The sequence below is a fragment of the Heterocephalus glaber genome, unplaced genomic scaffold, assembly GCF_053883595.1.
Source record: "Heterocephalus glaber isolate CG9 unplaced genomic scaffold, H.glaber_assembly_v1.0 deba00001610, whole genome shotgun sequence".
NCBI classification, from domain to species: domain Eukaryota; kingdom Metazoa; phylum Chordata; class Mammalia; order Rodentia; family Bathyergidae; genus Heterocephalus; species Heterocephalus glaber.
The window spans coordinates 22,837,673-22,864,494 of NW_028258381.1; the positions used below are offsets into that span (position 1 = coordinate 22,837,673).

A 26,822-nucleotide genomic window follows, 5' to 3' on the forward strand; every position below is an offset into this window, starting at 1 on the left:
TTAGTTTTACTGTATAAATATAAATCCTAAATGACCCACTGTTTAGGGCTGGATTTTTTGCTTTCTATAGACAGAATAACACTTTCTGTCCTGCAAGGTTTTTTTGTTTGTTTGTTTGGTTTTTTGCTCAGTGTTTTTTGGGGTTTTTTTTCTCTTGTTTGGGAGATTTGTCCTCAGCCCTGGGTGTTGTTTTCCATTCTGTCATTGCTGCCAAGTTGTCATCTTATGAGCGCACCTGGTGGTCACTCCTTGTCTCCTGGTAGTAGCCATCTGGATTATTTCCCGGGTTTTGCAATGGAAATAGAGCCCTGGCAGCTCTGTGCTCCCCTGGGTAGGTAGCTTTTTGCCGGGCTGGGTGAAACCCCACCTCTGAGCCTCATGACCCCCTTTACTTTCACCTTTAACTAGAAATCACATTTCTTTCATCTGAGTAGAAACTACATCAGCACTAGCTTCATGGATCACTTTGCCACCACTTGAAATTAGGGATGTCGTCACAACACATCTTGATCATTGTAGAAACTCTCAAGTATCATTTATAACCCCAGCATACTTTGAAATTACAGTAATTATGAGAACCACTGCTACAGCTTGCTATTTAAGGTGTTAAAAAAGAACCATGTATATTACCATATCACAAATTTTAAAAATATTTTGATTGTATTTAGCATTTTAAATTAATTGCAGTATAACTGCTTTTCTTTGCAAGGCTATGTATTTTATTTCATACATTTTAAACATTTTTTTTGGCCAGGCATGGTGGTGCATGCCTGTAATCCCAGCACTGAGGAGGCTGAGGCAGGAAGATTGCTGTGAGTTTGAGTCCAGCCTGGGCTGTGCAGTGAGTTCAAGGCCAGCCTGAACTACATATTGAGACCTAGTCTCAAAAACAAACAAAAAAAATAAAAGAAAGAGAGAAAAAGAAAAACATCCCCCCATACTGGGAATCAAACTCAGAACCTTGCACTTGCAATGCAGGCTCAGCTCCACTGAGCTATCCCCAGCCCAAGAAAAGCATTCTTTTGAGAAGGGTGCTATAGGTTTCACCAGACAGCTAAGTTTTCTGAGACACTGAAGAGTTTGGTGCTGGGCCTGCAATCCCATCATTCTGGGAGGCCAAGACAGGAGGATTGCAAGTTCAAACCCATCCTGGATAACTTGGCAAGTTAGTGGAGCTCTGTCTAAAAAATATAAAAATAAAAAAGTAAAAAGAGCTGGGATTGTAGCTCAGCACAAAGGTGCTGGAGTCACTCCCAGTGCTGGGAAAAGAAAGAAAGAAAAAAAAGATTAGGAACCCTTGGTCTAGAGTCTTGAGGGAGAAGAGGGACCTGCAGATGACTTTCCACCCACAGAATGGCAGTTTTAGCATTTTTTAAAATAAAAGGATTTGAGGAGACAGATTGAGATTCATTACTCCAAATTTGCATCAATACTTTGCTTCACTCTTAATGTCAGCCATATCAGAGCCCTCCTGGGTCCCAGGAAGTTTACTTTAAGGGACTCCAACTTGCCTACATTAGAAATAACCCCACAGGAAACTGTTTATTTCAATCATTCCAGGTATGCAATTCCATTTCTGTAGGAACTTTCTGCCTTCTGAGTCATAAGTCAGCTTTCCCTGTTGATGGGCAGGCACAGGTGTGGACCCTACCGACCCCAACACACACACAGACACACACACACACACACACACACAAGCTGACAGGGCATTTTCTCACTTCCGGTCTGGGTGAGAGGTTGCTGAGGAAAGGAAAACCCACTCCATGTGGTCAGGCCTAGGAGTCCTCCGAGGCGGACCTTCCACCCTTGGGTCACCGTGGAGCCCTCTGAGACCAGGTCGCCTTCGGGGAAACTCCATGAACCCAGCACAGCCTTACCTGGACCCAGGGCCCCTCCCAGGGAGCACAACTGCATTGTTGGTCTCGGAGACTTTCCGTAGCCAAAATGACCGTCTGCGGCTCATGTGGGGAGACCCCAACGCCATCTCTTACCTGAGGGGAAGCAGGAGAATAGACAGCCAGTGTTGAGGGTGTGCCCTGGCCTAGAAAGAGGACTCCAGCCTCTGGGAGTCCCCTGCTGGAGCCGGCCAGATGCCTCCTCCTCCTCTCTCCTAGACGCAGGGATCGGCTTCCGGGCTCTCCTTTCAGCAGCTCCTCATGGGTGGAGCTATTTGCCTGGGTCCTGCAGCCCCCACCCCTCCATCCAGCAAAATCTGCCACTGTGTTGCTGACCTTTTTCCTCCATGGCTGCTCTCCTCCTCTCCTGCCCTGGCCCCCAACCCCTCACCCAGACTTAACTACAGCCTCCTGGCCCCCGGGTTCATCCATCCTCCCCATCCCCAGGACCTCAGGGCCATTCTGGCTCCCGGTTCTAAATGACACTGGCTTCCTAAGCAAACTCCCTGCCTGGCTTTCAAGGCTCTCTCCACTTTGCTGCCCCTGGCACCCACAGCCCTCCCCTGCCGTAGTCCACACCCAGGGTCCAGCCCTCTCTTGTGCCCATCACACTGCCATGGGCCTGCCTGGCCGCCTGCCCAGCTACCCCACGGGCCGGTTGTGGCACAGAGCAGCATCTGAAGCACTTTTTGGAGAGCAAAGGAAGCCACATTGGAAATGCTGCTGCCAGGTGTGCAACTGTTGTGATTTCCCCAGAGCCTCTAAATCTGGGCCTTCTGGAAGCAGCACTGTGACAGCCCCAAAGGTCTCGTCCTGGTAGCCACACTGTGGGGGAAAGAGGTTCCTTTCACTTGACCTTTTGCTGTTTGCCCTTACTGCTGTGTCCCTTGAGAGAGCCTGGGACCACCCTATCATTTTCCAGTTGCCCCCTGAATTCACTTTAACATAGGAACACAGCAGGAACACTGCCTGACAGCCATGCTTAGGGTAGGCAAAGACCTTCTCGAATGTTCTCCTACTCTGAGTTCCTAATTTTAAAAGGTGACAGAATCAGTTCCTTTTGCCTGTTTCTGTTCCATTCTGAATGGTAAGCACGTGAGTGGCTGACTCTCTCAAGGGAGAGACAGGAGGGGTGCAGGTTGGCACACCCTGTGTTCAAGTCTTCATGCTACCTTTGAAGCCACCTTGGAACACTCGCAAAGGCCACTTTCTCCTAGGGAGTGGGAGGCTCAGCCTTCCCCCAGCTGGCTGAGAAGCAGAAGGTGGCCGGTGGACACCCTTCACCAGCCCAGGCCTCTGTGCAGCCTAAGCCGCCTCCTGTCCCCTCTGTTTTTTTGTAGGTAGGGTGGGGACTGGTACTTGGCCTAGTATAGACCCCAAACCATTAGGGCTCCAGCCAGAGGGCCCTTACCCCTGGGAGTTACCCAGGGGTGCTTGTGCCCCTCTTGTGGGGGTCTTAGCTATAGTCTTTGAGGTTCAGCTGCCTGGGAGTCTGTGGTATACACCACTGGCCCGGCCCTGTGAGGCCACTCCTGAGCAGGGGTCTGTGGATCTGTGCCCCCAGGCTGGGGGGCAGAGTTTTGAGGAGGGAAGAGGAGGTGGGCTTTGGTCCTACATGAAAAGGCTTCCTGGGAAGGGCATGGCCTGAGACCCAGGTGCTGGCTGCAGGCTGGGGACATGGAGCTCTGCGGCTCAGCTTGTGAGCAGGCACAAGATGCACCCATAGGGGCGGAAGGACCCTTGCCCCCTCTAGGTAGAGTTGGGAAATCCAGCATCTCCCGTTGCCCAATTCCCCAAGGGGCTAATGTGGAGATGCCCTGCCTTGCCATCCTCCCATGTTGCCAGGCCTACACTGAGCTGCATGAGGACACCTTACTTTCCCAGCCAGGGGCAACTCCTCGCCTTAGCATTCAAGGCCTGTGTGACCTGGGCCCTCCCCATCATTCACTGTGTCCTCGGATGTCTCCATGTCTCTCTCACGGTTCCACTAAAGCCCCCTGCCCTGGGCAAACTCCCTGAGCCCAGCTCTCTGTCTCAGCTGCCTCCCTTACAACAGAACTGAGTGAGGCTAGGTTGGGCCCTGTGTGCGGCTCTGCAGATGTCCTTGAACGGAAGGAGCTGCTCTCTCACCATGACGGAGGACAGCGCAGCAGAAAGGACAACAGGAGAGCCGGGTGCAGTCCCTAAAACAGGCTCTTTAATAACATTTATGTCTTCACTGAAGAGCTTCGCTTTTCTCCCAGCTCCGGGCTAGGGCCGGTGGGCGGAGCGTGCCGTCGAGGGGCGGGCCGGTCCGTGGAGGGCGGGGTCTGTGCCGCAGTGGGCGGGGCTTCTGTCAAGCTCAGCCCTCCCTAGTAGAAGGAGTACTGGTTCTCCACGGCGCGGGCGCGTCCCGGCGCTGCCTCGGCGGTCTCTTCCCCGGAGCCGGCGGCTGCCTCCAGCAGGCGCTCGGCGCTATTGCTGCGGCTGCGCACGCTAAGCGGGCCTTCGGGGGCGCGCGGGGGCACGGGCACCGATGCGGCCGAGGACAACGAGGCGGAGGAGGACGAGGCGCCAGCGGCTTCCAAGGGCGAGGCTGGAGGGCAGGAGGCCGCGGCCAGGCTGGTGAAGTAGTGCTGGCCGGCGGGCTCGGCCCAGCAGGCAGGGGGCGCGGGCGCGGCACTGGGCGACGGCCCTGGGTCTGCAACGGGAGGCCGCGCGGCGTCAGCGCCGGGCCGTGGGCCGCCCTGAGCCGGCCACAGCCCAGGCGTATCGGGCCCACGACCAGAGCCCTGGTAGAGACGGCGTGGTCCGGGATCGCGCAGGACTCCAGGCCCGAGTTGGGGTGACTGAGCTCTGGTCAGCCCACCTCCTGGGATCGCACACAGCGCCCCAGCAGCCTATGCACCCCACCAGTACTTCCAGTGCTGAGCCACAGCTCTGCCGGGCTCTGGAGAACCCGCCTGTGCCACTGAGGGCCCCCTCCCCCAGCCAGGGATCACTGGGACCTGGGGGCCGGGCTGCCACCCTGCCTCCATTCCTTTCCCCACCCCCGGCTCACAGTCCCGGCCTCTGGGCTCCGGGAGGGCGCACCTGAGGCTCTGGTCAGGGAACTCTGGCTCAGCACCCCCCGCCCCCCCCCAGCCATGCTGGGCAGCTGCCTATCCAGAGCTATCACAAGGGCCAGGTGGGGACATCTTACCAGGTGGGGGGCCTTGGGCCCGCACATAGCTTCGTAGGGTGATGTCGGCGGAGCCCCCTGACTCCAGGGGGATGGGGTGAGTGTGGAAGTGGCGCAACATGTCCAGCACAGACTGGAACCACAAGTGCTGCACGTGGCACTGGCCGTGGCCGTTCAGGGACAGGCGCAGGTGCTGTGGGCACAGGCAGGCCAGTCAGTGGTGGGGTCCTGGGCTGGCCATCCGGGCAAGTGCCTTTTACTGAGCCCCATCTGGGGGTGGGGTCATGAGCCAGGCTGGGACTGAAGGGCACAGGCATTGTCCCCACCCTGGCAGCACCTGCTCTGTGCCTATGCTCGTGTCCTTCACCCCTCACCCTGGAAGACCCCAGAAGGTAGGGGTTACTGCCCCCCACATTGGAGATGTGGGAGTGTGACTTGCCCCATAGTCTCAGGGCACCGTGCTGGGACGAGAATTCATGTCTGTGTGATCCTGACAGCCCAGGAGGACAGGGTTGGCTGCACAGTCCCTGCAGTGCCAAAGCTGCCTGCCTGTGCTCCTTAGCTGTGCAACAGTGGGAGCAGCTGGACATGGGACAGGGCCAGTTTCTCTGAGTCCCTGGGGCCTACCTGAGGTAGACGATTCAAGGTGAGAAGCCATAGGCCTGTGGTCTCCAGTGGTGGGCCACATGTCTCTTGTTTCCACTGTTTTGTCCAGCATGCATCCCACAGCAGGAAGAGTGGCTGTCTCTGGGGTGTGCATGGCAGGAAGGGAGGTATAGGTGGGGGTCGGAGGGTGTGCATGTGGCCCAAAGCCCAGGAGAGGGAGCTGGCCTAGGAGCCTACAGAGAGGACAGAGACCCCCCCCCCCCCGCCCAGAGGTGGGGAGTAGGAGTGAGTTCTGCCACTTGGGAACAGCACGAGTAAAGCTTGGGAATATTAATGGCAGCCCAGAGCTGGGACCCAGCCTGGAGAAACAGCATAGTGAGGTCCCCCTTCTGGTCTTGGGGGCAGAGGCCCAGGGCAGAGCTGGGCTTCCAGGGCAGGGGGAAGCAAGGCAGATGATCTGGATTAGGAAAACTTTCTGGACTTTTGTTACCTGAAGGTGGAAAGAGCTTCCTCTGGGAGGGAGTGGCAACGGAGGAATGGGGCCCTGCTGTACTGGACCCCTAAGCTATGGGGCATGGAGCTGAAAGCACCAGCTGGGTGAGTGGGGAGGGCCAGGTTCAAGGTTGTCTCTTGCTGGTCCCACTTCCCTCGGCAAGCTGAGCACCATCTGAGGCCCTAGCTTGGGTATTAGTCAGATCCAGGCCCTCCGGGGAGGCAGCACTGGCCAAGAAGTAAACCGCCAGCCGCCAGGGATGTGTTAAGTGCCTGGTAGTTGTAGGAACTGCTAAGGGTGGCTGCCTTCCAAGGAGGTGTCCTCCAGGAGGTGCTACCTCCTCTACTGTGGGGCCGGCACTGCCAAGGAGAGAGGCCACTGCAGGGCCAGCCTGCAGCTTGCAGACAGAAGCTGACCCCTAGCTGCAGGCCTAGAGCAGGAATCCCAGAGTGCCCCCTCCTGCTGTGGGGTGGGAAGGGAAGGGAACGTGCCCTGGAAGGAGCCAAGGCTAGGTCTGCTTCATTATTGGAAACCCAGGGCTTTGGGGTGTGGGTGCAGAGGTTCCTGCCCCCTCCGGCCACATGCTGTCAGACCCCAAAGTCCCTTGACTTTTTTGTGGTGTTTTCCTTTGCCCCATAGGTCATTATGGCCCGTGACTCCCTTTTTGGCAGCTCACCTGTGCTCATGGCCCTGCTTGGGTCACCCTTCCCACCTGTCTCCACCTCAACAGTTCTTCCCCTGCACATCAGAGATCAGGGTCCCTTCTGGCTCTGTCCTCAAGACCCTGTGCAGCCCTCCTGCTGGATTACAGAGCCTGTGTGTGTCCCTGGAGAAAGGTATATTCCTGTCCTTGTCCTTTGTCTGAGCACAAGAGGCTGGAGAGTGACCAGGGCAGGGAAGAAAAGGGGCTATCTTGGGGTGTGGCTCTGAGGGCCTCAGCTGACCCCAGCCCTGTAACCACATGGCTTTAGGTGGGGACCCTCAGAGGCCCCAGTGCCACTGATCCCCAATTCATAGGACCCACAAGGATCTGCCAAGTTGGGTTCTTGGAAGGGCCTAAACTTAGGTGGGCTTGGTCACGAGCAAGTGGCCCCCCATGGCCAGCATGGGCCTGGCTTGTGGGAAGTCCTGCCAAGAGCTGCAGGACCAGGACACTTCAGCCCCTTCCCCAGGCCTGGCTGCTGTACCCCCCTGCCCCCCCACACACACTTGCCTTGGCCTTGCCCTGGAAGTTGAAGGTCAGCACGTACTCCCCGGGCCGGGTCTCACTCTGGCGGATCACGAAGAGTCCATGGCTCCGGGGCCCTCCTGCCAGCACCAGCTGCGCGGCCTTGACCCGTGACAGTGTCCCATGGAACCAGGGGTAGTCAGAGAGTTCCAGCTTGGGCTCCACCTCGGGATCTGGCTCAGCACCCTCTTCCCCTGGGAGGGAGGTGACAGTGTAAGGGAGACATGGGGGCAGCATCTTGTTGGTTATGGGGAATGCTGTTTGACTTTAGAACTAGGCATGAAGCTGATACCCAGTGATTATCCATATGAGGTAAACTGAGGCACGGAAGGGGAAGAATGATCACTGTAAGTCAGCAACAAACGTGGGAACAAATCAAGTCTCCCGTCTTTACCCCAGTGCCAACCCTCTGCACTCCTTTCAGTAAGCATTTTCTATGGAAACCAGGCCCAGTGGGAGGATCAGGATAGACTGGCCAACAGAAGCCTGACTCAGGCTGGGTATGGTGGCACAGGCCTATAATCACAGCACTCTGGGAGGCTGAGGCAGGAGGATGGAAAGCTTCAGCCCAGCCTTAACAACTGAGTGACGTAGCAAGATCCTGCCTCAAAAAAAAAAAAAAAAAAATTAAATGAATAAATGGCTGAGGATGTAGCTCAGTGGGAAGGTCCTGAGTTCAATCCCCAGTACTGCCAAAAAAAAAAAGTGTGGCACACTTTGATGGGGAGTGAGTGAAATGTTACCATGTCTGGGGCCCAGCAAGGGTTCTGGAGGTGCTCAGGAGTCCCTGTGGCTGGGGTGGAGGGACCTGGGAGAGGAAGGCAGGGAAAGCCAGCTGCCCACTGGTACCTGCATTATTGCTGTCACCACTGCTGGTGCCTGGGGACTCCAGGGTCTGAAGGAAGGTCTCTAGTGGGACATGTGGCAGGAACTCTCCGAGGGCATCTCGAGCACGGCTGTGTGGGGCTGTCACCACTGCACCGGGCGCCGTAGTCTCTGGGGGCCGGGGTAGGTCTGCTGTCAGGGACGTGGATGTGAGAAACATGTCCTATCTGTCCACCCGTCTTCACCTCCTCCAACTGGGTCCCCCACCCCCCCGGCGGCTCTGTCCCCACCTACCGTCTGTCAGGAGCTCACAGCTGCAGGAGGCCACGTGGCTGGCCAGACAGCCTCCCCGGGCACAGGACACCTCAGTGTCTTCCTCGCTGTCACTATGTAGTACAGAAAGGACAGCGGTGTCCTGTCATGGGACACACCCGCGCCCTTTGCTGGGCTCTTCTTTTTGTTCTTCTGTACTCCTGCCTTCTGGCCAACTCAGGCTGACTGGGGTTTTTTGTTTGTTTGTTTTTTCCTTTGTTTGCTGGGGATTGAACCCAGGACCTTTGCACTGAACTACATTCCCAGACCTTTTTAAATTTTGAGTCAGGGTCTTGCTAAGTCACTAAGTTGACCAGGCTGGGCTTGAACTTGTGATTCTCCAGCCCCAGCCTCCCAGAGTGCTGGAATACAAGTGTGCACTGTCATGCCTGGGTAAGGCCTACTCTTTCCCTAAGCCTTAATTAGGTAAGCATGTTTACAGCAGGCCTTGCCTGAGCTGGGGGATAAGGTGGGGGGTCTCACCCCATCACAGCCTCCTCCTAGCCATCTGAAGCTCCCTGAAGTGAAGGCAAGAAGGGGGGCCCTGGCCCTGCAGAGCAGGCCTCACAGAACCAGCTGGGGCCTGGAGTGGGGAATGGGCTGGACTGGACCATGAAAAGCCTATGATGAGCTGCTCCCTGAGGGCAGGACCGAGGACATCCCAGCTGCACCTCCACCACAGGCCACGTGGCCACTCACCCAGGGTCCACGCAGCCCTGGATGTCAGCCACCCACGAGTGCTTCTGCAGCGAGTCGATGGTCTCCAGGATGTACTCAGCTCCGTTCTCCACCTGGAGGGGGTGTTTGGGCGTCCAGACTTCAGACATGCTCCAGCCTCCCCTACCCTCAGCAGGGGCTCTAGACCCCAGGATGGGAGTCAGAATGGCTCCTATGGCCCATCCCTCCCTCCCCCAGGCTCAGAGATGGAGACTGGGGTCATCGTCGGGCACTGCCCAGAACCCAGCCAAGGTCCTGGGGGGCAGCCTGTAGCCCATGCTGCAGGCGAGGCCCAGCCCCACAGAGCCCAGGCCCTCATTCCCTGGAACTGAAGCCTCAGGGTAGGCCATGCTGGCTGAGGAAGAGATGAGGACCCAGCATCCCCAGCCAGTACCCTGGCACCTGGAAATGGGGTCCAAGTCAAAAGGGGGAGCCAACTGGCCCAGCACACAGAGTGCCTGAACTCTACCACAACAGCCAAGCCAAGCGCTTTGCACTAGGCTTGGGAGGGGATGATCTATTGATCCTGTTTTGGGATGAGAAGACTGAGGTCCAGAGAAACCAAGTAACTTGCTCAAAGTCACACAGCAGCCAGTGGCAGTTCTGGAACCTGAACCCAAGTCTTCAGGGTTCCCAGGCCTCATGTTGTCAGCTTCCTATCCTGTGCTTCTGTCCAAAAGCAGTGCTGGGCTGGGAGGGTCTTCAGAGAATCCCCTTAACCCTTCTCTGAATGGATGGATAAACAGGCCTGAAGTGGGGCCGGCAAGCTAGTCCCTGTGCCTCAGGGCTCCCAAATATAACCAGCACCATGGGGACCACCCCGTAGATGGGAGAGCCAGGAGGGCAGTGCCAGTGTCCTCAGCCTCCTGCCTGGGGTAACAGGGCATAGGGATGGCAGACGTTTGCTCAGTGAGTCAGTGAGTTTGTGCTTCGATGAATAGAGAGGGATGAGTGAAACCGCAGCCTGGAGAGGAGGGTGGGGGCTTTGCGAGGCTTCGAGGGGGCAGACACCACCTCCCTGGGGACTCTGGCCTCAGACACTGCCTGATCCTTCCAGGAGGCACAGGGACCTTGGCCCTGGCAGCTGGGAGCCCCGTCCTCAGCCACCCCTGCAGGCCACCCAGGCCTCAGGTGCCCCCAGGCCCCAGGTGCTGCCCTCGCCCACCCACAGTGCTCTGTGCCCTCTGTGGGACCAGGCGGTCCCACACCCCAGCGCCCCGATGCAGGGCCATTTGCATAACTGTTCCAAGTTGGCCGCCAGCTCTGGCCCATGGGGTGGGTGTGCACTGGCTCCTGTGGGGAAGGGAGGGGAGGAAGTGAAACTGATGAGCTTCACAGAGCAGGAGGAAAAGGGAACAGGGGCCTAGATGGCCACTGCTGCTTGGGGCACATGGTTCCAGAGCTCAGACCCCGATTCGGGTCCTAGCCATGTGCCAGACATCTGTCGTGGGATAATGGGGCTCCCTCCCCATCTCCCCTGTGATGACCTCCAGCTAGGCTACCTATGAGGGAGGAGGCGGTAGGTGGATGGAGGACCTCAGGGCTAGGGTGATGCTCACCTTGAGCACAAAGGTGTTGTCCTTCTCCGGCATCTCCAGAGGCATGGTGGTGCGGACCTCCATGATGGCTGACAGGGGAATGCTGACCTTGGGCCTGGAGGCCTGGGACCCAGAGTGAGAGAGAGCGAGAGGGTCATCTCGAGGCCTCCCAGAGATCTCAGCAGCCCCCAGCTTAGGCTCTGGGACCTCCCTAGCAGAGTGTTATTCTGACCCCCATTTCACAGATGGGAAGCTGCGGAAGGCCGAACAGGGGGCATCAGGGACCAGCCTGGAGGGCGAGCTCCAGCTTTGAGCCCTCTGCACCAGCAGACCTGTGGGTTTCTTTCTTTTTTTGGTACCGGGGATCGAACTCGGGACCTTGGGCTTATGAGGCAGGTGGCGGAACCACTGAGCCAAATCTCTGGGCCTCTTTTTCTTTTACGTTTCCTTTTTCCGTTTGTAGTACTGTGCCTTTGCACTGAGCTACATCCTCAGCTCTTTTTCATTTTTATTTTTGAGACAGGGCCTTGCTAAGTTGCCCAGGCTGGGCTCAAACTTTCCATCCTCCCGCCTCAGCCTCCCAGAGTGCTGGGATGACACAGTGTACCCACTCTGGTTGGTTTTTCCCATTTTTGACTTAAACCCACAGTAAGAAATATACATAGTTGACACTGCAGCCCAGTGCATACCCACATAGGTAAAAATATCTGAAACAAACATTTCACCAGGCAGTATTTACCCTTACAGTGTGTGATGAAGTGTGATATTTTCTATTCTATTCTAGTTCATTAAAAAAAAGAAACAAAGGCTGGCTTCCTGCTTCAGACTAGACTTTCCGGAGCACGGCTCCTGATTCAGAATGGGACTTAAGCTGAGCAGGGCCTTGGCCCAGGTGTGGGTAAAAGGAACTGGTGTCCCCAGTGACACTGCGAGGTTGAACCAAGGTGAGTCGGCTGGGAGCCACTCTGTGCCCAGTCCTATGTGCTTTGCCCTAAAACTCCTGGCCATGGCCCTGAGATCCCCTGGGGCTGGTCTGGGACCAGGATTCTCGGCAGGGCTTGGGCTCTGGGACAGGGACTTTCTCAGAGGAAAGGGAAGAGCCACAGATTTGGTGGGCAGGCAGATAGGAATTCCTGGCAGCCTTGGCCACTGTCCAGCAGGCACAGGGCTGGGCTTGGGTCAGGGACTGAGGAGCCTGGTGGGCTGTGCTGGTGGGAGGCCACCCCAGCGGGGCCGAGGGCCGCAGGTGTGGGGCAGGTGCAGCACACGGGGGTCCAGGTGAAGGCCTGGCCCGGGCCCTTCGGCTGGGTTCCTGCAGGCCCGAGGTGCTGTGGTCCCTTGGGCTGGCATCTGAGGCTGTATGTCCCAGTCTCATCTGTCCCTGCCACAACTTTGCATCCACTTCCCAACTTCAGTCCTCGGCCTTGTCCTTGCCCCCTGCTAAACACACAGCCCAAGTTCCCCACCTTGAGCTTGCCCTATTCAGGTTTGCAACTCGTCTTGCAAATCTGGGTTTCCTGGCTGCTCCCCAAGGTAGGCCTGGCACAGGGCTAGGAGGGGACCTGGGGATCAGGAGACTGCTCCTGCAGGGAGAAGGGGGCAGGAAGCCAGAGAGCTCACTGGGGCGGGGACACAAAGTGCTGTGGAGAGGAAGCATAAAGACCCCCTGAGTGTGTCCCTAAGCTTCTGACTGCTCCACGGGGCCCAGGGAGATTGGGCCTGTGAATGGGTGGACAGGCAGAGGGAGGTGATTGGCAAGCTGCTCCTGAGGGTCCCTTCCCCCTGGAGGCCAGGCCCCTGGGACATTTGAGAACCTCTCCCCTGAGCCCCTACTATGTGTGATGGTTTGGGACAACCAAGGGTCTGTGTTGGGGAGATCTGGTCCCCAATTTGGCAGTATTCAGAGGTGGCAGAACCCTTAAGAGGTGGGGCTTAGTGGAGAGTAGGTGGTCACGGGGGTGCTGCCCTGGGAAGAGGTGAATGTGGTCCTCAGGGAACTGGGTTAGGTCTTGAGGGTGGGTTTTTATAGTAGGGTCACTCTCCCACACAAATCTGTCCTTCCTCATCCTTTGCTGCCACACTGTGACAAGCCCAGAAGACCCCACCAGACACAGAATACTTGGAGTTTTCTGACCTTGGACTTTCAGCCTCCCAAACTATGAACTAAACAAATCTCATCTTAAAATACAAAACTTGGGGCTGGGGATTTGGCTCAGTGGCACCATGCCTGACTCACAAGGGCAAGGTCCTGAGTTCGATGCCCGGCACCAAGAAAAAAAAAAGAGAGAAAAGAAAACAAAACCCAGCCTCAGATATTCTGTTACAGCAACAGAAAACAGGCTAATACACCAGTAGTGTGACCCTCCCTTCCATGAGGATCACTCTGAATACCAAGATGTGCTCCACTATTTGCATGAAAATAAGGAGGGCCTGAAAGGGGGGTGGGTAGGAACCCACTTGCCTTCCTCAGAGTGGGGGAAGGGCCCAGTCACCCTGGGAACCCTGCCTTCTGCCAGCAGTGAAGTTGGTGGGCTCTGGAGGACCAATGGAGAGGACACCAGCTGCTGTGTCCCCTCTCCCAGGGCAGCAAATGTGGCTATTTACAGACTGGCAGCTGTGACTGCCACTCAGGGCTGGAGGTGGTGAAGCCTTGGACCTCTGCCCCTGCCCTTTGGGTAACCCCTGGTAAGTTCTGCCCCTCCCCAGACCTTGGTCTCTGTCTATCCAGGAGCAGAGTTGGGTTTAGGGGTCTACAGTTTCTCCTAGGGACCTGAATATGGAAGCCAGGCAGGCAAAGAGCCCTTGAGAAATCTGGGGGTGCTAGGACTTGGGGAGAAAGCTCTTCAGAGCACTTCCCCCAGGAAATCACTGGTTTAGGACCCACAGGGAGGGATCAGAGGCACCCAGCTTTGGGAGCCCACACCCCTACACCTCTAGGGCAGGCAGGGAGGGGCGCAATGAACTCCTAAAACAAGAGACTCCTCGTAGGACAGTGCCGCCGCAGGGTGGGGCCTACGGTGGGCGGGGTCGGAGCAACCCCTCTGGGGGCGTGGTCAGCTGCCACACCGCCCAACTTCCCTTCCTTCTCCATACCAGGAGCTGGTGGGTTTGATTAGCCCAGCTGAGGAGCCAGGGCACCCTGGGTACTCTTGTCTGAGTACTCGATGTTCTCCTCAGTGACCTGGCGCTCACGTGCCCACTTTTCTTGGGTACTGGTAGGAGAGCTTGCACCTGCAGGTCACCAGGCTGGACACAGGCCGTGCTCTTGGAAAGTGGCCGCTAGTGGGGCACTTATTCCTACTTTTCAAAGAAGGCAGTTTGCAAAGCTGCCCCAGGGCTCTGATGGCCAGTGCCCAGGAGGGTGAGCAGGAAAAGGGCCACATGGTGCTGCTGGGGATGGGCAGAGTCCCATGGAGTCCGACACAGGCCTCTGAGGGACCCTTCTTTGGGTGGGCTCGGTCACTCCCACCCTCAGTGGCACAGACCTCAGCGCTGGGAGCTGCCTGCCCGACTGCAGATGAGGAGGGGTAAAGGAGGGCTAGCAGTGGGTTTTCATGACCAAGGATAGCACCCAGGTCCCCCCTGTGTAGACTGAAGGCCCCCTCCCACTACTACTACTTTTTTTCTTTTCCAGTATGGGGAAATTTTTCCCATACCCATGGCCTTCACACAGAGCTACAACTCCAACCCTTTTTTGGTTTGAGACAGGGTTTTGATAAGTTGCTAAGTCATCCAGGCTGGGCTGTGGAACTTGTGATCCTGCCTCAGCCTCCCAGAGTTCTGAGACTACAGGCCTGTGACACCATAACAGGATACCCTCTCCCACTTCACAGATGAACCTGGCCTGAGGGATGACTTGTCCAGAAAGCGGCCCCGCCCACATGCTCCTGACACCAAAGACTCCATACCATACCAGATCAGGCAACTTGGTCCCCCGAGCCAGTCCCTGGCTTCCTCAAGCTTCTGCGGCGCGCCCCTCCCCCCAGGTGGGAGACACACTCACCTTGGGTGGCACAAAGAACTCCAGGCGGAATCGCTCTCCAGCGACGGCCCTGCGGAGGAGCAGGCGACACTTCTGCCACTGCGCGGAGCCTCCAGGCCCCGTGGCTGCGTCGTCGGCCACCATGAAGCGCAGCGCACCCTCGCGCTGGATGTCCACCAGCTCCACCTTGGCCGCCAGGGTCCGCGACAGCCGCAGGCGCCGCGTCCACTTGTCGCGCGGCTCAGCGGAGGGCTCCGTGGCCCTGGGGGCCGCGTTCGCGTCCGGCTCTGGGGAGCTGCGGCGGTGCCACATGTCGCGCACGCCGTCCACCACGCACAGGCTCATATTGCGCAGTGAGAAGCCCTTGCGGGCGCGGGCCTTGGCAACCGAGCCGGACACGTCCTCCGAGCTGCGCGAGTGGCCACAGGTGGCCGCCTTGAGGGCCGGGGGCGCCGAGGCCTCCGGCTCCATGGCCTCACGCTCTGCTGTCCCCCGAGGCGCCGGCCCGGCCACCAGCACACGCCGCACCTCCTCTCCGAAGACGTCCAGGAAGTTGGCAGCGAAGTGGCGCGAGAAGGAGGCCCCAGCGTCGGGGGTGTCGTAGGCAGGGTTGTCCCGCAGGAAGCGACAGAACTTGTGTGCGAAGTCCACGGCGGCCACCTGTGCGTGCAGCTCGCAGAACTGCCGCCAGTCTGGGACCGGGCCGGGGGCGGCACCATTCATGGCTCCCGTCCCATCGCAGCCCCCTGGGGCTGTGGGAGAAGAGCAGGTGACTTTGGGACCTCAGCCAGCGCACCCCCTATGCCCGTCCCCGCGCTGCACCCCGTGTGTGAGGGGGGGCTGGAGGCACAGGGCAGCGTGGATGGGTGGACATAGAGAAGCCTGCGTCCACAGGAGGGGAGCCCCAAGCACAGTTCCAGGGACCCCCAGGGCCATTCCTGTAGCTGGCAGAGGTCTTCAAGTGGGGTCCCTATGAGTCTCCAGGGGCCTAATTCCTTCTCTAACCTCTTCTTAGGGCCCTTCAAACCCTGTAGAATCACGGCCCAGGCCTGTAATCTCAGGACCATGGGAGACTGAGGCACAAGGACTGCAAGTTCAAGCTCAGCCCGGGCAATCTAGCAGGACCCTGTCTTAAAAAAACAAAGACCTGAAGATGTAGCTGCTTAGTGCAAAAGCCCTGGGTTCGATTCCCGGTAAGGGGGTGGGAGAGTCCAGTGGGCAGGGAGAAGTCCTGGGCGGTCCTGGGGGCTCTGCCTGGGGAACAGGCAGACAGCCCAGGCCTTTGCCTCTCCTCCCTCCAGTCTCTTGCCTGCCAATTTCACAGCTTCATCACCCATACTACCCATCTTGACCTCGGTCCCCTAAAGTCTGCTTTCCAGGCAGGATCCCAGTTATCACTTCTAAATCACAAGGCAGATCAGCTCTCTTCCCTCAGAATCCCACCATGGCTCCCGTTACTTTCAGCAGAGTCCTGCTGCACAACCCAGTGTCACTGGCACTCGTCTACCTCAAGCTGTCTCCTGCCATCCTCCCTGGCTGCACCTGCCTCCTTACCATTCAAGGGCAGGCCAGCCAGACCCTCACCTCAGGGCCTTTGCACATGCTCGGGATGTCGTTTCCCTTACCTCCTTTGGTGTTTTGCTCAAGTGTCATTTTGTCCCATAGCATTCCCTGACCGATCTGTTTAGGTTAATTCATTCTCCCACTCTGTCCATGGCAGGAGCTCTCTGCTATGCCCATTGCCATCTGACCTACATTGACTGGCTTGGTGTATTCTCCTCCGGCCCTTTGCTGGGAACTCAGAAGGAACTGTGACAGTCCTGTGTTGAGTGTAGCTGTGTCCCCAGTGCAGAGCATATGGCAGGTGCTTGGTAAACACCGACAGAATGAACAAATGAATATGTTCAGCACACCAGGTGCGTCACAGCTGTCACTGCCTCAGCCCTCGCACCAGGATTCAGCAGTGGCTTTTTAATGACGAGACAGGTCTAGGATTCTCACTCAGGTTGCTATAACATGAGGGTCAACTAGGGCCCCTTTCTTTCGGTGTTTTTGGGGACTGAACCTAGGGCATTTGCCCTAAGATATCCATCATCCTCAGGCCTTTTCACTAAGTTGTCACATTGCCTAGCTGGGCTTGAACTTGTGACCCTTCTGTCTTAGCCTCCTAGAGGGCTAGGATCACAGGCGTGCACCACCATGCTCGGCAGTTGCTGGTGCTTTGTGCCAGTGTTGGAGGCCCTGTGTCCTCAGGACTTCCTTCCATCGCAGTGACCACATACTGTTCCCTGCAGAATTCCCAGCCCAGCCCAGGGCCCCGCTGTCTCCTCACCCCAGCTCCCTGCCTGTTGCCAAGCAGCCCCTACCTTCACCCTTGCAGATGACTGAACTACATGGTGTGTGTCCCACCCGTCACTTGGGAACCTTCTCCCCCTTCTCCCAAGGGGCCATCACCCCTGGGGCACAGGCCCGGCCAGTATTCACACGGCTGAGGTGAAACCCACCAGAGGGGATAAGTGGGGAGATGTGCCCCTGTGCTGGGGACCCCATCGGGGGGCCAGCTGTGCTGGGGAGAGGGGATCGACATGGAGGGTCATGCCCTCACCTGCCCTCTGGGATCCCCTGCTCCCCAGTGCCCCTCCCTGTGCGGCTCCCGGGAACACCAGCCGGTGTCTCCTCTGGGATCCCAGCCCCATAATTAAATGCCAGGTAAAAATAGCTGCCCCACTTCCTCAAGATCATCTTTGAGGCCTCAGGCCGTCGGGCACTGTGGAAATCCTCTCTCCTTGGGACAGTCATGACCACAGGACTAACTGGGGAGGACACCAGGCTACCTGAGGAGTGTCCCACAGTTTCCAAACCGAGTCTCTTTGAAGACCCCTGACTGGTATGCGGGCAACTGGGGGAGAGGGTTTCCTCCAGAAGGCAGGGCCTGCAAAGAGGAGAAGCCCCCTACCCTGCAGCCTGAGCAATGGCTGTGGCAGGGCTTACAGGACACTGGGAGTTAGGGGGTGGCATCCGGAGTCTATGAAAACGGGGGAGTTGCGGGGTGAGGCCCTGGTGAGCTCTGCCCTCCTCCTGCCCTGCTCCTTCCATCCTCACCTAACAAACTCCTACCTGCCCTTCCATGATGAATGCCATGGGCCACTTCCTCCAGGAAGCCTTCCCAGACTTCCCTCTGTCCCCTGCCCAGGCGGCACAAGCATCTGCACTAAGCTCGTGCAGTCCCCCATGTATCCTTCCAGCAAGTTGCCAGCTGCAGGGTGTCACAGGTATCGGTTTCCAGGGCTGTGTCCCCAGCTGGCATAGGCATCCCTGGGGGGCAGAGGGAGGCCTGGCTCCTGGCAACTATTCTTTCCCCCAGGGGTGGAGGCAGGAACACACATGCTACACTACGGTGGCCTTCGGAGAAGGTGGAGAGCCCGAGCCCAGGCCTTGCCTGATCCACTCGGTGGCATTTCCTGGGGAGTGCAGGGCCCAGTCACTTACTCAGCAGGGGGCCACTTCTGTCCCATACCACTGGGACCATCAGGGGCTGAGAGTAGCTGGCTGTCCCTGCGTGAAACAATTCTGCCCCACTGGGGGAGGCAGGAAGTGAGCCCCAGTGCCTGTCCCCGGGCATCTGTCCCCGGGCATCTGTCCCCGTCCCTCCTGCTCTTCCTGCTGCTGCTGCTGGGAAAAGCCCTGGCAGAGAGAAGGGCTGGAGTTGGGGACTAGGCCTTGGGGAGGCTCTTGGGAGGGGGGTCCTGGCTGGCCCTAGCTGGGTGTGGGGTGTCCTACCCAGTCAGGGACTGAGCAGGGCGGCACTGTGAGGTGGGGGCTATACCGAACTCCTCTCACCAAGCATGCTGGCTGGCTGGAAGCCTGTGGGCACCACCACCCTCAGTGTCCTCAGGGATTGGCCCCAGCTACTAAGAAGCAGGGGTTGGGTAGCCAGAGGTAAAAGTCACCAAGTGGAGTGGGTCATAGTGGGACACAGCTGTAATCCCAACTCTCTGGGAGGCTGAGGCAGGAGGATGGGAAGTTTGAGCCTAGCCTGGGTGATTTAGTGATTTAGCTAGAGCCCGTCTCAAAATTTAAAAAGAAAAGGAAAGAAGAACCAGTCATGTTCCTTGGATATTGAAGATGGGGACCAGTGGCAGGCCAGGGTGGCACCTCACCTTCACTGCTTCCTTCCCTGAGGACTAGGGCTAGGAACAAAGGGCGCCCGTCCCTAGCTGAGTGCTGGGCCCCTAGGGACCACGGGGTGGGCAGACCTCCCCCATCACCCCAGGCCTTTCCTCAGGCAGGCTGCCAGGCTTCTCCTCCTGGAAATCTGGTTTTTTGTTCCCAGATCGAATGAGATGGGGCTTCAGAGGGGCGGTCAGGGAAGCTTGATCCAGCCCAGCATCTCGACTTCCCCAGCCCTGGCTCAGCCTCTCCCGATCCCAGCGCAGGAACCCAGATGGAGACCCCCGCCTGTCCCAGCCACAAGATGCGCGCACGCCTGACAGGGGAGGGGGCGGCAGCGGCTTTCCAGCGGTAAAAATAGCGCTGACAATTGGAAAAGAAAACAAAGGGGTCGGTCTTCAGCTCCCGCCGCCGGCGCGCAGTTCCGGACCCCAAGGCCCGGTCATCCTTAAAATATTGATGAGGCGGCTTGCAGCCACCCCCGCTAATGGGCAGACACCAATCGATCCAGGGCGCAGGGGGCGGGCGGGGCCTGGGGCGGGAAGAAGGGGCGGCCCCGCCCACTCCCCGTGGAGGCTCAGGTTTGGGGAGGCCCCACCCTCGTCCAGCAGCAGTGGCCTCCCCTCGGTGCTGTCCCCACTGGGAGGCGACAACGAAGCCCCTGGGACAGCAGGGTCAGCCTGCGACCTGCAGCGCAAACTGGGCACCCAGGACCCTGTGCAAGGATGCCAGGGTGCGCGCATCCTCCCCGAGAGACCCCCTTTCTCTAGCTCCCTCCACAGAGAAGCACCCCACAGTGAGCAGTGAGCCTAGCGTGAACCGGAAGCCCAGTCAGAACGAAGGATCCTGGCTCTAGGCTGCAGTGTCCCCTTGGATTCACACGGGGACACCGAGGCCTCCGCTGGGTGTCCCCAACAAGGAGAGGAGGCAAGGGCTCACTCAGCTCTCCTCCACCACCCTTGGGGACGCTGGCCAGCAGGTGACAATGGAGGCTTTTCTCCCTGTTGGTCCACGAGCTGACCCAGGCCTCTAAGCCAGTCCCTTCCACCCCTCCTGGGCAGGACACAGACACCCATCCCTCCAGCCTGGAGTGACTTCCACCAGCTCTGGGGGACAGAGGCATTGGTTTTCCAGGCCGTCATACCCCTAACCTTGCCAGAGCTTGTGTCCCCCAGGCCCCTGCGCTACAGCAAGGATGCAGTGGGAATTTCCCAGCTGTTCCCAGCCCAAGTATCTTGCTCACCCCACCTCCCTGGCAGAGGACAAATGGACATGAGTCTTGAGCCTGCTGGTCCAGTTAGGGGCCACTCTGGTAACCTGCAGGTGTGGGTTGAGTCCAGGGACCCTGCCCTGTGTGGGTGAGTGGCAACCCGTAGATGGCTCTCCAGCACAAGGCCTGCTTGGAGGGGTCACACTCTCCTGCCTCTCTGCCCCATGACAGGAGGGGAGCCCTCTTCTCAAGCCCCTTTTCCTTCACTGACAACCCCAGTCTAGACAAGCCGGGCTGGCTCTGGAGCCTGAAGACCCTGGGTCCCTGGGGGCCCCATAGCCAGACTGGTCCCCATCACAAGGACCCCACTGCCTGGGTGTCCTGCTCTCCCTGCACGGACATCTGGTCATCTGACATGCAGGGACAGAGGAGTGGTTAGAAGCCTGACATCTGGAGCCAGCCTCTGAATCTCAGCTCCCCTCCTACCTAGCGGTGTAATGCCTGGGCCTCTTGGGGCCTCAGTTTCCCCTTCTGTTAATATGGAAGGTCAGAGTAGCACCAACCCCATGGGGCTGTTATGCAGATTAAGTAAATAGTTTGTTTAAAAGCCAAAGCTCAAGCCAGGGCATGATGGTTCATGCCTGTAATCTTAGCACTCTAAGAGTCTGAGCCATGTTTTGCCGCCTGCTTCGCAAGCGCAAGGACCTGAGTTCGATCCCAGGTACCAAAATAAAAAGAGGCTGAGGCGGAGAATTGCAAGTTTGAGCCTAGCCTGGGTAACTTAGTGAGACCCTGTCTCAAAAAAAAAAAAGTCAAAGCTCCCATTTCTGTTCCCTAAATATTTACTTTGCATCCATTCCTCCCACTTTTCCTCCTACAGCTCAGGGCAGACAGCTGCCCCTTGCCCTCCCTGACCACCCTGTTTCCTGCTGTCCCCTGCCCAGAAATCCAGTCCCCCTAGTGTGAAAAGGTCCACTTCCAGGACACCTTCTGCTTGGACCATGCCTCTGTTTAAAACCTTTCTCTCCTCATACCTTCCCTCCAGGAAAGGAGTTCTCCCACTGTATGCACGGAGAAGCAGGGTTCTGGGGAGGGAGGCAATCAGCCCCTCGTGTGCTGGACTCTACAGGCTCCCACTGCACATCAGGAGAGTCCAGGCCCACAGAATGGGCAAGAGTAGAGCAGACCCCACACTACACCCAGCAGGGACCTGTTCCTGGGGAGACCCCTTGGTGCACAGTAGGGGACTTCAGTCTTGCTTTGGAGGAAGAGAGGGGGCACTCTGAGATGCGAAGGGGCAAGGGAACCCACAGCTGGAACCTGCAGGAAGTGGGGGGCCAGAGGAGTAGGAGTGGGAGATCAGGACAAGCTAAGCCAGGGCCTGGGGTCTCAAAAGGTAGGTGGCCCATGTTCCTTCAGGAGCACCCCGTGCTGGACAGTTCCTCAGTGGGCCCTGGTGCTGGACAGCAGGCTCCACTGGCTCCAGCTGCACTTGTCCTGCTCTGTCCTCTCTACCCTGCCCTCCTGGGGTTGCAGAGCAGAGGGGGCCCCTCTCTGGTGCTGGCTTGACCCTTGAAGCCTCTCCCTCTCTCCCAAGTGTCATGGGCCTTCCTTGGGCCCTATCCCAACCCCTAGACCTGCACAATACTCTTCTTAGTCCCCGTCACTCAGCGCGCCAGTCTGGCTTCTGGCTTTTTCATGACACGTACCAGTGATGCCTGAGGCCTCTGTGCTCCCTCACTTCTGGTCACCCCAGAGCTTCACTAGCTGCAGGTGCTAATTAAGGTTCCCTGCACTCTTCAGCAACCCGCCTATGTGCACTCTTCCCCCAGTGGCTGGCACGTACCCAGCTTAGAGGTCCAGTAACACCCTTTGGCCTGTCCTGCCTCCACCCTTTCCCCTCTGCAGTGCCACCTGGCTTGAGGCCCATCTCCTCCACCAGACCGTGGACGCCCAGGTTGGTCCTGTCCTCAGAGGGTCAGAAGTCACTGAGAATGGAACACAAACCCTGTTTCACTCAGAAGAGGCAAATAATGCCACACTCCCACACAGCGTGCCCTGCCTAGCTCTGCCCAAACAGTGTGGGCTGTGACCTTGTATTGAGGTCACACCTGCTGTCCCCTGGGATAGAGCAGCTGTAAAAACAGCCTCAAGCAGGTAAGGGGCAGAGAAACCTCCCTAGGCCCATGAGCTCCGACTGTCCTGTGGCCCCACTTGGAGAGTAGAATCGGGCTGGGAGGGGGCTCCACTGGTTCTGGGGTGACCAGAACCCCATGGGGCCTGCATCCAGGAGGCCCACAGCCCTGAATTCCCCAATCCTTGCACTGTAGGTTGCAGGCCATGCAAGAAGTCAGGAGTGGATCTGGGCTCTTATCAGAAAAGGGGCTTTCTGAAGACCTCGCCTGTGGGCTGACTTTGAGCAGGTCATTTCATCTCCCCTCAATCTGATTCCTGCTCTGTAAGATGAGGATGAAAGCAGGTCCAAACCACAGGGTGACTGCGATGATTATGCGAGAAATGGCACTTGTGCCCTTAGCCTGGCACAAGTCAGCTCGAAACCGAAGCAGAGCCCTGGGTGGCCTGAGCCCCACCTGGGTGGATGCCCCACCTCCAGCACCCCAAGGCAATCTGACCCCTAAGTGTGTGCTCCTGGGTCCTACCTGGGAGACCTGGAGTACAGGTAGGGAAGAGGGACCGGACACTTTAGACAGACTTTTCACAATGAGGTAAGAAAAGCATGTACACACACCCTCCATTACCAAGAACCAATCAGCTGCTCGGCCCCCAGGGGGTGGAGAGTGGGGTTCCTGGTGGTTGGGGAGACACCTCTAAGGAGAAGAAAAGGAAGCAGGTGGTGTCAAACTCTGCCCCAGGACCCTCATCCTAACCCTCATCCTCATTGCTGCAGGACCCTTCCCAAAGTTACTGGAGCTGAAAAGTTCTCAGTCGCATCCCCAACCAGTGGCTTCCTGGATGGGGCAGGGAGGCCAGGACGGAAGAGATTTGTTCAAGAGTAGGGAGGCTTCAGATCGCTTCTAATAGCCTCCTGGGGAAACCTGGCCCCTTGGCCTCCTGCCCTCCTAGATGAGGGGCTCAGCCTGGAGGTCTGCTCGGGAGTTGGAAGGGGACAACTCCCACTGGTCACCCGGCAGGAGGCAGGAAGCACCACCCCCACTTTGCAGGGTGGATAATGCTGGTTGGAGGTAGAGTTCACTCCAGGTCGGCTGGCCCACCCTGCTGCTCTCCCTGGCACCACCTCCGGGCCAACGTAGAATGCGGCTTATTCATCTTCACGGGCACTCCTGAGGCTGCCCAGTCTGCCCTGCGTGGCTGAGGAGAGGCCCCGGTCACTGCTAACTTCTCCTAAGGATCCCACTTTTAGGGCTGCTGGGGGTCCTGATGCGTCCCGCCTCTGCCCAGCCTCTGCCGCTGCGCTGGCGCTGGCGCGGTTCTGGCCCGCGAAGCCCGCAGGTTCCTCAATGGCCGAGGCCGGAGGGCCTGAATGGAGGGCACGAACCCGCCCCTTCTTAAAGGCGCCAGCCTCTCGGACACTCCAGGCGATGCGCCCCACTAACGAGGCCTGCCCTGCCGCTCCAGAGTGGGCAGGTCGGGATGGGGACCGTGGGAAAGGGGTCCTAGGCCCAATGGAGGGCGTGCCGGCCGGGAGACTGGGGCCTGGATGGGGTCCTTCCCGACCGCAGCCGATGACCCCCCCTCACCCCCCCTGCGGCCTGGAGAAGAGACCTGAGCGCCCCCCCCCGCCAGAGGACCCCCCCCCCCCTTCAGGGGGACAGCGGCGCTCGAGCGGGACTCACTGCTCGGCCCGGGTCGTAGCAGGGGGCGGGGACGCAGCTGCTCCGGAGGCGGCTCGGCCCCTCCCGCCACTCACCGCCCGGCCCCGGATGGGGGTCGCCACCCGATCCCAGCGGGGGCGCATCCCTTCCTTCGCGCGTCCTCCTCCTCCTCCCACCCGCGCACACAAAGGCGACACGCTCGGACCGGGGCGCGTGCGGCAGCGCTCCCCGGGGCAGCGGCGCGCACACGGGCACAGCCCCGGGGACGCTGGGGTCCGGGGGTGAGGGCCCGGGGGCCGGGGACCGGGAGTCCTTACCTACAGACGCGCAGCTGCGGCAGCGCGGGCCAGGGCGCCGGCGGAGCGCTGCTCGGACCGCGGCCGGGCTCGCAGGGCCGGGGGACTCATGGTTGGAGCAGGCTGGGCTCCCTCCCGGCGGGCGGCAGCAGGCGGCGGCGGCTCCTCCCTCCCAGGTCCGCAGCCTCCGAGGCTCGTGCGCTCCCCGCCTTCCCGGCGCGGCGCCCGCACGGCTCTCCAGGCTGCCGAGCCCGGCGCGCTCTGAGCCTAGCTCAGCGCCGCGCGCGCCCCCCGCTCCCCTCGCGCCCCCCGCCCGCGCGATGCTCGCCTCCTGGCCCCGCCCTCACCGCGCCCCGCCCCCAGCCAAGGCCCCACCCCCGCCCGCCTCGAGCCGCGCCGGCCCCACCCCCGCCGCACCCCCAGGCTTCCGTGGAGTCGGAGCGGCGCGCGCGAGGCCGGCTGGTCGTGGCAGGGCCAGAGAGCGTCGGGCTCTGGGGCCGCAGGGGTTCTGAACCGGCCCAGAGTCGCTCCGTTAGGAGCCGGGGGCTCCGTGTCGCGAAGCCTGCCCCCTCCAAAGTCAGCCCACAGTCAGCCCGCACGAGTGGAGGAGTCTCCTGGAGGCCGAGCGTGGGGCTGGGTGGGTGTCCCGCGTGGCGGCGCGGATCTGGCCCCGCGGTGACTGAAGCCAGGCTGGGGCGGACGCTGTGGCGGGGCCCTCCGCCGCGAGGACAATTGGAGCTTCAAGGAGGCCCAGATGTCGCAACGGAGGAAGTCTGGGTCTGGTTCTCATAAATCCCGAGGGCGAGCACCACGCCCCCTCCCTCCAGCCCTCCCAGGGCTAGCCCCAGGGTGGGGGCCTCCCGAGCACGATCCCCACACCACAATTTCTGCGTGGCGGGGAGACTGGCGCCTCTTAGGAGAGGTGTTAGAGGTCTTGTGTGCTCACGGGGGACCACACCTCTGATTCCTCACCCTGTCTGGCTTCAGAAATCGCTGTTAAGGCAGAGAGAAGCGGGCTGAGGAATCAGCCCTGCAAGCCTTCGCAGGCGCTCGTGGACTGACCCCGGGTGCGCTGCGCCCTCCAGCAGGCCCTGAACCGGTGCAGGGAAGAAGGGGTGGGAGAGCTGAGAGCATTCTCTGGGTACCTTCTCCCCTCCTGTCCCTTCTTGCCCCCTGCTCCAGGCCCTCAGTCCCCAGGGGCCTCAGGCCAGCTGGCCGTAGCTTTGTGATCTGCTGGTGGCTTCCTCTTGGGGGAGAGTGACTCCATCTGCTGCCCTCCGGACCTGCCTGACCTGCCTTGACCTTTTCCAGAGCCTTTTAGCCTCTCCCGGAGCCATTTCACATCTCTGACTTTCCAGGAAGCGGGGCAGGCAGGGGTTTAGTTCTTTCCTTAGGGATGGAAAGGGCAGCCCCTGGAGGGGAGCTGTGGGCTGGTGACAGTGGACCCCTCACCTGCTGCCCTCCACCACCCTGGCACTGCCCTCCAAGAGGGTACTGAAGCCAGCCAGTCCTTGGCTAAGGCCCTGGTACCAGCTGCCCCCTCACAGGACCTGGCCGGCAAACACTTAATGAAAGCTTAGGCGATGGTCCAGCCATCGATTCCAGCAGCACACAGGCTGGATGCCTGCCTGGGAAGCAGGACACCTATGAATGAGGCTGGGCAGGGAGCGGTGGGGTGGAGGACTGAGTGCCAGCAGAGAGAGAGAGAGAGAGAGAGAGACTCCCTCACCCTGCCTGGCCATTGACCCCACCCTCCTGGGAGAGGGGCAGGCAGTGGACTGACCTTCCAAGATATGCCCCGAGCTTGCTGGTGGGCTGTTTGTGGCTGGAGAGGGTCCTGGGATGGGGAAGCCAGGCAAGACAATAGCTCTGATTCCCCGGGAGGAGGAAGTGAGGAGGGGCTGTCTACCCAGTGACTCGGGCCCACAAGGAGGAACTGATGGGAGATGTGGAAAGGGGGTGGCAAGGGGCTGTGATTGGCCAAGAGCAGCTGTCATCGGGGACAGGAGTTGAGGTTAGGGAGGACAGGTCTATCCTGGGTCCCTAAGGGCAGGAGGAAGTTCTGAGGGGGCAGATGAGGGGTCCTGGTGGTAGGACCCCCCCAAAGAGGGACCTCTGGATGCCCCAGCTCCAGAGTTCAGGATGAAACCCGAGATAGAGATGGTGCAGGGGACTCTGGCCTGGTGGACTACAGGGCCAAGCAGGTTTGCAGCCAGCCTCATGGGCCACCCAGATGGGGGATGCTAGCCACAGCTGAAAAGGATGGACTGGGCTGGGTTGAGGCAGCCCAGAACCAGTGGTCCATGGAGTCCCCATGCAAGGGTACCACTGGGGCCTTGGTGGACATGCGCTTGGGAAAGGGGCAGGATACAGACAGCTCTGCGGGACACAGAAAGGAAGCAGGGATTCCCCAGGAACTGATGTGGACCTGTGAAGACACGTCATGACCCCAGCCACAGGCAGTCAGATGACATTTATGACATTTGAAGAAAGGAACAGGTTTCCCTTTTTGATGGGGCTGCATGTCTGCTTGAGAGCTCAGGCAGCTTGGGCTTGGTTTTTAGATGAGCTCTGGACCCGCTCTTGGATATCTTGG

General features: G+C 59.1%; 1 protein-coding gene and 1 pseudogene across 4 annotated transcripts; both read right to left on the reverse strand.

Annotated features, from left to right (window-relative positions):
- Nucleotides 1-4,070: 4,070 nt before the first annotated feature.
- On the reverse strand, nt 4,071-26,735 carry Sh2b2 (SH2B adaptor protein 2). 4 transcript variants are annotated; one of them, XM_004840120.3, is made up of 9 exons: nt 26,010-26,735; nt 14,778-15,508; nt 10,796-10,897; nt 9,219-9,310; nt 8,502-8,593; nt 8,232-8,378; nt 7,368-7,576; nt 5,077-5,248; nt 4,071-4,575 (listed from the first exon to the last, which is right to left on the reverse strand). In XM_004840120.3, the coding sequence occupies exons 1-9, from the start codon at nt 26,221-26,223 to the stop codon at nt 4,247-4,249; spliced, it is 2,088 nt and encodes a 695-aa protein (XP_004840177.2). In that variant the 5' UTR covers nt 26,224-26,735; the 3' UTR covers nt 4,071-4,246. The 4 variants fall into 4 exon arrangements, with proteins under 4 accessions (XP_004840177.2, XP_004840176.2, XP_004840175.2 ...); XM_004840119.3 differs by having other exon boundaries at nt 8,232-8,396; XM_004840118.3 differs by having other exon boundaries at nt 8,232-8,399.
- On the reverse strand, nt 15,488-24,337 carry LOC147822645 (uncharacterized; annotated as a pseudogene).
- Nucleotides 26,736-26,822: the final 87 nt, after the last annotated feature.

Bases quoted from the DNA above. Each gene is read 5' to 3' on its own strand.
- Sh2b2 (XM_004840118.3), bottom strand. From the start codon at position 26,223: ATGACAGCTGCTCTTGGCCAATCACAGCCCCTTGCCACCCCCTTTCCA. The intron at 9,311-10,795 runs GTGAGCATCACC...CACCCCCTCCAG, and splicing joins ACAACACCTTTGTGCTCAAG to GTGGAGAACGGAGCTGAGTA. The intron at 8,594-9,218 runs GTGAGTGGCCAC...TGTACTACATAG, and splicing joins CAGGGCTGCGTGGACCCTGG to TGACAGCGAGGAAGACACTG.